This window comes from Moschus berezovskii, chromosome 13 (assembly GCF_049115385.1).
Source record: "Moschus berezovskii isolate FMDL1 chromosome 13, NW_MosBer_1.0, whole genome shotgun sequence".
NCBI classification, from domain to species: Eukaryota; Metazoa; Chordata; class Mammalia; order Artiodactyla; family Moschidae; genus Moschus; species Moschus berezovskii.
The window spans coordinates 75,737,197-75,748,668 of record NC_142472.1 but is presented as its reverse complement, the minus strand read 5'-3'; the positions used below and the strand labels follow the sequence as shown (position 1 = coordinate 75,748,668).

The following is an 11,472-nucleotide window of genomic DNA, read 5'->3' as shown; positions in this document are numbered from 1 at the left end:
GCTGAGGAGAAAGCCTAGGTAGACCTGGAGAATCAATGGCCTCCATGACACCATCATAATTCTCACTGACAGTGTTAGGTGTTCTATACTGTTGAGAGTATTTTTCTTCGACATTTCAAACGTGCTTTCACATCAGCCCATTTCAAGTCCTGTCCAACGACCTCAAATATTTGACCACAAATATCTGTTTGGTCTACACAGAAAAGGCTTGTCTTCAAGTCAGTCGAGGGGGAAAAACACGGACAAGAAGTCGTCCAACACCAAAATACTTACGGAGTAGAGTGCTGTTTAAATTCCTCACTAGACAGAAAAAAACAAAAAAAACCCAAACACAAACAGACTCTGATATAAGGCCCAAAGCCTAACAGTCAGAAGACAATACAAGCCAGCGACCTGTGAGCTGCGCCAGCGCGGGACTCCTACCGCGTGCCCGTGGGGCAGGTGCCTGAGGAGACCGCCGCACACACGCCCCGCAGGTCCTTGCCTCGGGCGCATGCGCGCGCCGCCACGCTCGAGGGGGCGGGCCCCGACCGCCATCTTGCCGTGCGGGACTCGCGCCGCGGGTCCCAAAGCAAGCCTGGGTTTGTGGCCGGCCCGTCGGCCGGCTGGCGGGCGGGCGGGCGGCGGCGGCGGCGTCCTGTTCCGACCGCCTCCCTATTTACTCTGTCAGCCCCGGCCAACAGCCCTGCCCGGCCCGCCCGGCCCCAGCTCTCGGCCAATGAGCTGAGCCGGGGCTCGCAGCCCGACTCTGAGCCGCGGCTTGCCCTGGTGCCCGTCCCGCAAGGCGGTGCGCGGGGGGCACCCAGCCTGCCCCGCCGGCCGCCATGCCCAACGTGCAGCTGCCACCCAAGGAGAGCAGCCTCTTCAAACGCATCTTGGTGAGTGGCCGCGGAGCGCGCCGCCGGCCCCGCCCCCCTGGGCTCTTCGTTTTTGGGGAAATCCGCAGGCCGCCTCGCCGGGCTGCCTCCTCGCTGTCGTCTCTCTCTCTCTCTGTGGACAGCCCTTCCAGGGACTCCCCGCCGCAGTCACCCTGGGCCTGGGCGCGGGGAGCGGCCGCGCGCGCTGCGGCGCCTGGCGCCGGCTCCTCGGCCCTGGCCCTGCGCGGTTCCCTTTTGCGGTCACCCCGCGCCGCGGTGTGCTGGCTCGCTGCTCCGTGTGGACTGTGCTGCACAGCGCGCGCTGACACCCGTGAGAGAGGGAGCGATTCTCCGGCGGGGCGGGATCTGGTTTATACCGGTTCCCGGGAGCTGAAACCTCGGACGCAGACCGACCCTCCCTTTGGTGGAGAGGTTTGTCTGCCTTTGCTGCTCAGTCTTTACCCTCTGTTTGAGAAGTCCGTGACTGGAACTGCCATTTTTAACTTATACATTCCAGCACAACTGTTGATTGCTTTTTAAAAAAACTTATTTTTACTTTTAATTGGAGGATAATTGCTTTATAATGCTGTGTTGGTTTCTCTTATATAGCAACGTAAATCAGTCATAAGTATGTCCCCTCCCGCTTCAACCTCTTCCCCCGCCCAATCCCACCGACCACTCCTGGTTGTCACAGGGAACTTGGATTGCATTTAACTCGTACAGGCCCTGCGGTGACTACGTGATGAAAGCTTCTTGGGGTAGGCTGGCGTTGCACCTAAGGGAGCATTCACTTTGTTTCCTAGCACAAAGAAACCTGGGAAGCAGCGTGGAAAACGCGGTGAAAATGTTAAATCTTAATTTTATTTGGTGCTTAGTGTTGACCTGAAACTCCAGTACTTCGGCCACCTGATGCGAAGAGCTGACTCATTTGAAAAGACCCTGATGCTGGGAAAGATTGAAGGCAGGAGGAGAAGGGGACGACAGAGGATGAGATGGTTGGATGGCATCACCGACTCAATGGAGTTTGGGTAAACTCTGGGAGTTGGTCATGGACAGGGAGGCCTGGCGTGCTTCAGTCCGTGGGGTTGCAGAGTCGGACACGACTGAGCGACTGAACTGAACAGAGCTGCTGCTGCTAAGTCGCTTCAGTCGTCTCCGACTCTGTGTGACCCCATAGACGGAAGCCCACCAGGCTCCCCCATCCCTGGGATTCTCCAGGCAAGAACGCTGGAGTGGGTTGCCATTTCCTTCTCCAATGTGTGAAAGTGAAAAGTGAAAGTGAAGTCGCTCAGTCGTATCCGACCCTTAGCGACCCCACGGACTGCAGCCTACCAGGCTCCTCCATCCATGGGATTTTCCAGGCAAGAGTCACTGGAGTGGCTTGCCATTGACTTCTCCGGAACAGAGCTAGTGTTGAGCAAATAATGCGAAATGGGTGTAAAAACCTCATTGTGGCAGAATGCTTCTTTCAACTTTGCCTTTATTTTTCCTTTATTTTACTTTCACTTTTCTTATATCTTTATATTTTCGCAATGTGGAGTTGGAGAAGTGAATTTTTTGCCCCTTTCGGGTGGGCTAGTTTATTATTTTTTTCGTTTAAGGAAGCTGAAACATGTCAATGAAAAATCATCTATATAAATTGCTAGTTGGATTTCAGGATATTTGCATTGTACATGAAAGATGACAATTTTTTTTTGTCTATTTGGTATTTTCTGGTTCAAATCTTGTTATCAGGAGCATAATGAAAAGCAACTAATTTATTATATTCTAGTAAAAAAAAGTTAAAAACGTTGCAGAATTCACTTTATTCCCCCCCCCCGTCCCTCCCCCCAAACTGGGAAATGCTGAGCATTTTTTCTGAGTATGTAGTTTTTTAATAAACCTACATGATGAACTCTGGACGGAGGTTTGTGACATTGTACAGGAGACAGGGATCAAGACCATCCCCATGGAAAAGAAATGCAAAAGAGCGAAATGGCTGTCTGAGGAGGCCTTACAAATAGCTGTGAAAAGAAGAGAGGCGAAAAGCAAAGGAGAAAAGGAAAGATATAAGCATTTTTTGCAGAGTTCCAAAGAATAGCAAGGAGAGATAAGAAAGCCTTCCTCAGTGATCAATGCAAAGAAATAGAGGAAAACAACAGAATAGGAAAAACAAGAGACCTCTTCAAGAAAATTAGAGATTCCAAAGAAATATTTCATGCAAAGATGGGCTCGATAAAGGACAGAAATGGTATGGACCTAACAGAAGCAGAAGATATTAAGAAGAGGTTGCAGGAATACACAGAAGAACTGTACAAAAAAGATCTTCACGACCAAGATAGTCACGATAACGTGATCACTGACCTAGAGCCAGACATCTTGGAATGTGAAGTCAAGCGGGCCTTAGAAAGCATCACTACGAACAAAGCTAGTGGAGGTGATGGAATTCCAGTTGAGCTATTTCAAGTCTTGAAAGGTGATGCTGTGAAAGTGCTGCACTCAGTATGCCAGCAGATTTGGAAAACTCAGCAGTGGCCACAGGACTGGAAAAGGTCAGTCTTCATTCCAATCCCAAAGAAAGGCAATGCCAAAGAATGCTCAAACTACCGCACAATTGCACTCATCTCACACGCTAGCAAAGTAATGCTCAAAATTCTCTAAGCCAGGCTTCAGCAGTATGTAAACTGTGAACTCCCAGATGTTCAAGCAGGTTTTAGAAAAGGCAGAGGCACCAGAGATCAAATTTCCAACATCCACTGGATCATGGAGAAAGCAAGAGAGTTTCAGAAAACCATCTATTTCTGCTTCATTGACTATGCCAAAGCCTTTGACTGTGTCGATCACAATAAACTGTGGAACATTCTGAAAGAGATGGGAATCCCAGACCACCTGACCTGCCTCTTGAGAAACCTGTATGCAGGTCAGGAAGCAACAGTCAGAACTGTACATGGAACAACAGACTGGTTCCAAATAGGAAAAGGAGTACGTCAAGGTTGTATATTGTCACCTTGCTTATTTAACTTATATGCAGAGTACATCATGAGGAACGCTGGGCTGGAAGAAGCACAAGCTGGAATCAAGATTGCCGGGAGAAATATCAATAACCTCAGATATGCAGATGAAACTACCCTTATGGCAGAATGTGAAGAGGAACTCAAAAGCCTCTTGATGAAAGTGAAAGAGGAGAGTGAAAAAGTTGGCTTGAAGCTCAACATTCAGAAAACTAAGATCATGGCATCTGGTCCCATCACTTCATGGGAAATAGATGGAAAAACAGTGGAAACAGTGTCAGACTTTATTTTTTTGGGCTCCAAAATCACTGCAGATGCTGATTGCAGCCATGAAATTAAAAGACGCTTGCTCCTTGGAAGGAAAGTTATGACCAACCTTGATAGTATATTAAAAAGCAGAGACATTACTTTGCCAACCAAGGTCCGTCTAGTCAAGACTATGGTTTTTCCCATGGTCATGTATGGATGTGAGAGTTGGACTGTGAAGAAAGCTGACCGCTGAAGAATCGATGCTTTTGAACTGTGGTGTTGGAGAAGACTCTTGAGAGTCCCTTATACTGCAAGGAGATCCAACCAGTCCATTCTAAAGGAGATCAATCCTGGGTGTTCATTGGAGGGACTGATGCTAAAGCTGAAACTGCAATACTTTGGCCACCTCATGTGACGAGTTGACTCACTGGAAAAGACTCTGATGCTGGGAAAGGTTGGGGGCGGGAGGAGAAGGGGACGACGGAGAATGAGATGGCTGGGTGGCATCACCGACTCTGTGGACATGAGTTTGAGTGAACTCCGGGAGTTGGTGATGGACAGGGAGGCCTGGCGTGCTGTGATTCATGGGGTCGCGGAGAGTCGGACACGACTGAGCGACTGAACTGAACTGAACTGAACTGAACATGACTTTAGGAAGATGCTGCAAAATGAATTATTTTATCATCTCAAATTGCAATAAGTGTGGGTAAAACTTCACTGTGACAAATTCCATAGTTTTCAGAAGCCTATCATAGAATTTTTAGTTTGTTTCTGGACCAAAGTGCTTTGCCACCAACAGTAACTTTTAAATGTTAATTTTCTTTGTATTTAAACATCCATACAAGTTTACCAGGTTGCTTATCAACATGGTTTGCGTGACTTGTTCCTGCCTATCTTATTTCCCCGCACTGGCTGTTAGCATTATTTTTTGTTGAATTTTGGAACTACTCCATGCCCTCTTTTACAGAGGAGACAATCAAACCTAGGAATAGTAAATGACAGTCGAAGGTTCTCTGTCTGGTTAGTAACCAAGTTGAAACTACAGTCTGTTTTTTATACTAAGTATATATTCCTTATTGAACTTAATAAGACTTTCCTATAACCTGAGTACTTGGATACTGGAGATGACTACCTGGGTTTGAATTGTGGCTCAGACACCAGCTGTGTAAACTCAGTAACTATGGCTCAGTCTCCATCTAAATGGAGATTACATGTATCCCATAGACTTTCCTTGGGGTTTAAGTAAAGAGTAAATGAGAAAAGCACCTGACACAGTAAATGCTTCCAGGAAGTGTTAACTATTATTATTCCTGTTGTTGGTAGTATGATATTATTACTTCCCGATCACTTGGTAAGGCAGAAAAAAGCATAATATTTCTTTGTTTTTTTCCTCTTCCCCAGTAGTTCCTTCTGCTTGTTTCTTTTTGTCTTTGTCAGATGAACTCCTGTGACTAGATGCAGATTGTTATTTTTTAAAATTTTATGTTAAAATAGTTTTGGAATGGATAATATACTAGCAGGATTCAGAATTCAAAGGTTTCCTATCCTGTCTCCAACCACTAAAGTCTCTCCCCCAGAGGCCATCAATCAGCCTCAAAGACTTTTTTTCTATGAATACTTTTCTCTGTTTCCCCTCCAGATGCCACCCCTGTTGGCAAGAATTAATCTTTTTCTTATCCTTTGCTGGTCCCGTTTTGTTTTGAACTTAGAAGACTGTACACATTGACTGTTGAGCAGTGCTTATTTGTCTAGAGTCTGAGGATGCAGTTGTGTTTAAAACAGGCAGGATCCCTGTTCTCATGGAGCCTACAATATGATGGGAGAGACAGACACTAAGTGAAAACAAATAAGTGATAATGTCAGGAAATGAGAGCACTGTGTGGAAAATAGAGCAGTCTGATAGTGTGTATGTGTGTGTGGAGAGGTACAGTAAGAGGATGGCAGTGTTAAGTGGTCAGGCAGATGGTGTGGAAAACCTGATCATAAGGAACCAGCCATGGGAAGATCTGGGGAAGAGCAGTGTTTCCGAGGTAGAAGGGACACAGGTGCAGAGGCCTTGAGGTGGGGATGAGCTTGACATGCTGAGTACTAGGGAAAATAACCTATAACCACAAGTGAGAGGTTGAGTTAAAGATAAGGTGCTCTCATAGTTAATGGCTGTGGAGGCCCTGCGTGGTTCCTTAGCCTGGCTGGTGGCATTTAGGAATAAAGAGATTGCTTACATTTGTGTTAGAGTAACTGATGGAAAGACCATGGTCTTTAAAGTCAACCCAGCGTTTGCAACTAAGCTGAGCCACTGATAAACAAATTTAATGAACTTTTAAGTTTCTGCATCTGTGAAGTGGAGATGATGACACCTACCTTAAGGAATTGTCATGAGTCATATCAGTTTTGTACAGACACGTATTCCGTTCATTTCAGTCCAGTCGCTCAGTTGTGTCCGACTCTTTGTGACCCCATGAATCTCAGCACGCCAGGCCTCCCTGTCCATCACCAACTCCCGGAGCTGACTCAACTCATGTCCATCGAGTCGGTGATGCCATCCAGCCATCTCATCCTCTGTCGTCCCCTTCTCCTCCTGCCCCCAATCCCTCCCAGCGTCAGAGTCTTTTCCAGTGAGTCAGCTCTTCGCATGAGGTGGCCCAAGTATTGGAGTTTGAGCTTCAGTATCAGTCCTTCCAATGAACACCCAGGACTGATCTCCTTTAGAATGGACTGGTTGGATCTCCTTGCAGTCCAAGGGACTCTCAAAAGTCTTCTCCAACACCACAGTTCAAAAGCATCAATTCTTCGGTGTTCAGCTTTCTTCACAGTCCAACTCTCACATCCATACATGACCACTGGAAAAACCATAGTCTTGACTAGACGGACCTTTGTTAGCAAAGTAATGTCTCTGCTTTTTAATATGCTATCTAGGTTGGTCATAACTTTCCTTCCAAGGAGTAAACGTCTTTTAATTTCATGGCTGCAGTCACCATCTGCAGAGATTTTGGAGCCCAGAAAAATAAAGTCTGACTCTGTTTCCACTGTTTCCCCATCTATTTCCCATGAAGTGTTGGGACCAGATGCCATGATCTTAGTTTTCTGAATGTTGAGCTTAAAGCCAACATTTTCACTCTCCTCTTTCACTTTCATCAAGAGGCATTTTAGTTGCTCAATAAATAGCAGTATTTTTTTGTGTATATGCTTTGGTTCCATTTTTGAAGTAGCAAAGGCTTTTAATGCTGTTTCTAGTGTTTTTCTTTGTGATCACATATGTTTTTGCTTTTGGATTTTGAATAAAAGAAAGCTATAGCAGTGTATTGATTGACAGTAAGGGATTTTTAAAAAAAGTATCTTTGTTTTCAAGCATTTATTTGGCTGCACTAGGTTTTAGTTGCAGCATGCACATTCTCAGTTGCAGCATGTGGGCTCTAGTTCCCTGACCAGCAGTTGAACCTGGGCTCCTGCTTTGGGAGTCTTAGCCTCTGGACCACCAGGGAAGTCCCAGCTTTTTCTTTATTTTCTGTAAAAGTGAAAATACTCAGATAGCAGTAAGTAACAGAGGTACACTTCATGTTATAAGTGATATAAGTTGGTATAAAACTTTTCCATCACATATGTTTTAAACCTAACTTTGAATCTTGAATTTAGAATTTGTATATTGCAATGAAAAGTTATTTCCATGTGTATTTATTTTGTATAATAATTTTTCTTTTCTTTTTCAGAAATGTTTTGAACAGAAGCAATACAAAAATGGCCTCAAATTTTGCAAGATGATTCTTTCAAATCCGAAATTTGCTGAACATGGAGGTATCACCTGTGAGATTCCTTTGAGAAAATCTAATTCCACAATCAGATGGAAAGGATTTCTAACGTGAAAGAAGAATATTTCCCACTTTCCATGGCCCTGTAGCTCTCTTAGAGTCCATGCATGTTTAACTTTTTAAATTATGCCTCATATCATTATTATTCTAGATTATTTCCTTCAATATTATGTTTAGATATATTCATAGACTTTACTTTTATTAATAGATGAGAAATAGTTGATCTGTTGGTAAATAAGTGGCATATATACCTCTACTTTTGTAGACCTGATTTCATTTGTTGCTTTGAGTAGGACTTACCCTTTGATTTCTTATGTATAAAATTAGGACAATATTTGAACACTGAAGTAGAATGAAGATACAATCAAATGCATTTTGTTTTCTGGTAGATGTATTGTTAGTATATCTGCTGATCTTCATATGTAAATAGGATACTACTGGTTTACATTTGGATTATCTTGGTTCTTCTAGCACTGATGTCAGTTAAGTCTGTATTTTCTTGTCTAGTCCTTTTCCACTAGTGACCAGTGCTTGGTAAAAGGATGAATCAGGTTAGACATGTAAGTTATTGTCCTATAGCAGAGGAAAGCCAACTGGGTCTCTGAATATGAGACTTGAGTAATTCTCGAGACCATCTTTTTTAGAAAAATAGCCTGGCCTTACTCAGTTTCTAATAATGCTTAAAGCATTCTTTGAAGGAAGTGGAGAGAAGTCTTTTGTTTCATAGCATTTTAGAAATTAAAGCTTATTTTCAAGCTGTTTAGCAATAGAGTAGTGTTAGTCGCTCAGTTGTGTCTGACTCTTTGTGAGCCTGTGGACTGGAGCCCGCCAGGCTCCTCTGTCCATGGGATTCTTCAAGCCTTTATCCAAATGGGAGCTTCTGGGGAAGTTTATTATGTAAAAACAGGTAAAATAAGATGTTTGATCATAGGAGCCTGAATTGTTGGATCACCATATTCTGAAAACCATAATCAGTAGAGATCAGCTTGAAAACCATTTTTCTTTTGTAATTCGGTCTTGTGGATTATTGAGAGAATTATTTCATTCTATATAATCTTCCATTAACTACCTTAAACATATTCTTGGGTTAGTTACCACTCGCACAGTCCCGTTTTGTGCTTTTCAAGTGCAAACTCATGTTAATTAGCCTAAGTGGACTTTATTGGAATAAACTTATAACCAAAAATGAAGTCTGGTCCAGTATTGAGTAGGGTGACTTTTAAATCGTGTACATCACTTTAAGGTAGATTGAATGATTTTGTGGAGTATAAATCAGATTGTTAGATTCTTAGTAGAGTTGACCTCGGGTGAAAGGTGAGGTCAGCTGTAGTAGATTTAACTCAGCAGGACTCAGGACCCTGCTGTGTTACCTTTTTTCAGCAGAATAATCTTAACTTCCTTGATAGAGTGTTCAGAAAGGCAGAAAGCTTTTTACCAACTCAGTTCCAGCATAAGGAATTTCAGAAAAGGATAAGGCTAAACTTTAAACAGATACGTAAATATATTTTTACTTTTTTTATTTGGAGAGAAGTTCTTCTAACTATAGGATTTAAAGGATGACTATTGTACGCATTGATAGATCTCATATATTACAGTATTGCTAAGAGAATAATTTGAATCTTTCATGGGTAAATACAGGTTGAAAATGTTTTTCAGAGACTTTGGCTATGAAAGGATTAACATTGAACTGTTTAGGAAAAAAAGAAGCAGCATATGAATTTGTTTGTAAAGGACTTCGTAACAATGTGAAGAGTCATGTCTGTATCCTTTTGTAGTAGTTGAGAAGTTGTAATTTCATTTATTGTTTTCTGTTTACTAGTTTTTCTAACTCAAATTAAAAAACTTCTGTGGAAAAATTTAAAGCTGTAAGAAAGAGTGAGTTTAATGAAGTCTATGTACCTATAGTCCAGCTTCAGTATTATCAACATTTTTAATATTAGTTTCATCTGTTCCCTACCGTTTGTTTTTTGTGTATTGGAAGATTTTAAAAAGAATCCCTATGCACTGTGTATTTGCTGCAGTTGTACTTAGTGTAAGAGAAAAGTAATTCTGATAATTGTGTGTGTGTGTGTGCTCTCTCACTCAGTCGTGTCCGACTCTTTGGGACCCCGTGGACTGTAGCCCGCCAGGCTCCTCTGCCCATGGGGATTTTCCAGGCAAGGATACTGGAGTGGGTTGCCATTTTCTTCTCCAGAGGATCTTCCCGAGCCAGGGATCAAACCCACATCTCCTGCGTCTCCTAAATTAGCAGGCGGATCTTTAATGCTGCGCCACTTGGGAAGCCAACTTTGATAATTATATGTGACTTAAAACCCATTGTTTTTTTCATATACATCCATAAACAGAGTGATACTTTCCCCATTCCGAATGACTTACCTGTATAGTAAACTTTGTGTTCCTTAAAAGTTCCTTAAACTTTCCTTTAGAAATCTTAGAAGAACATTCAGAAGGAATTTGTAAGATATATTTTATTTAGTATAACTATCATATTGATCTTCAGCTTGGTTTCTGCTGCACAAGGACTTGGCTGTTATTTCACTGGGTACTTACCATATTTTTCTTTGGCTAGTACCCCAGTGTGTAAGAAAACAAAAATATTCTTTAGGGATGGATCATTGAAACTGTTTTAATTTATGTTTTGCTTGTATGTATAGTTATTCATTGCCCTTTTATGTTAATGTTTTGCATTTAAATCATCTAACTTTTGACCAGTATTGAACATCAGTAATCTTAATGGTGTTTTTTACTTATTTAGCTTAGGGTTCTCTCAGAATACTAAATACTTATTTCTTTATCCCAGTGGTTACCCCAGAGTGAAGAGAAAGGGCATGTAAGTATGATAGTTTTTGTAGCTCCAAGATATGCTAAGACTTTAATTTATATTAAATAAAAACTTACTTTTTTTGTGTGGTCTTTAATCACTAGTGAATTAAAAATATATTATGTAGTTGATTGAATGAATATATACTTGTTTTAAAAGATAATTACAATTTTTGTATATATTCTGTTTTAATACAGTGTTTGATATTAAGAGCATGTTGAGATGCTGGTGTAGGAAAGTGAGGGACTGGGGGTAGGGAATGTGAAGAATTCCTACCAGTAATTTCTAAGGTTAGTTAAAAAAATTCTATGAAAAATTTCAGACATGTCCAAAAATAGAATAGAATAATGACACCCTATATGCCTATCACCTGGCTTCAGTAATTTAACAACTGTCAATCAAGGCTGATCTGGTTTCATCTTTTTTCACCTCACTGCTGCTGCTAAGTCACATCAGTGGTGTCCGACTCTGTGTGACCCCATAGACAGCAGCCCAACAGGCTCCTCTGTCCCTGGGATTCTCCAGGCAAGAACGCTGGAGTGGGTTGCCATTTCCTTCTCCAAGGCATGAAAGTGAAAAGTGAAAGTGACGTCGTTCAGTCGTGTCCGACTCTTAGTGACTCCATGGACTGTAGCCCACCAGGCTCCTCCGTCCATGGGATTCTCCAGGCAAGAATACTGGAGTGGGTTGCCACTGCCTTCTCCTTCACCTCACTATCCCCCTCTTACTCAGGTCATTCTAAGGTAAAT

The 11,472-nt window shown here is 42.5% G+C and overlaps 1 protein-coding gene across 2 annotated transcripts in view; it reads left to right on the top strand.

Annotated features, from left to right (window-relative positions):
• Window positions 1-488: 488 nt before the first annotated feature.
• The window catches only part of NAA16 (N-alpha-acetyltransferase 16, NatA auxiliary subunit), a 72,110-nt gene continuing 61,126 nt past the window's right edge, over window positions 489-11,472 (top strand). Inside the window, exons 1-3 of one of the 2 annotated variants that reach the window (XM_088842787.1) lie at window positions 489-878; window positions 7,804-7,888; window positions 9,559-9,663. In XM_088842787.1, the coding sequence (XP_088698913.1) occupies window positions 825-878; window positions 7,804-7,888; window positions 9,559-9,663 (244 nt within the window). In that variant the 5' untranslated portion in view covers window positions 489-824. Of the gene's footprint in view, window positions 879-7,803; window positions 7,889-9,558; window positions 9,664-9,988; window positions 11,467-11,472 lie in introns of both variants that reach the window. The other variant, XM_088842781.1, reaches the window with a different exon arrangement.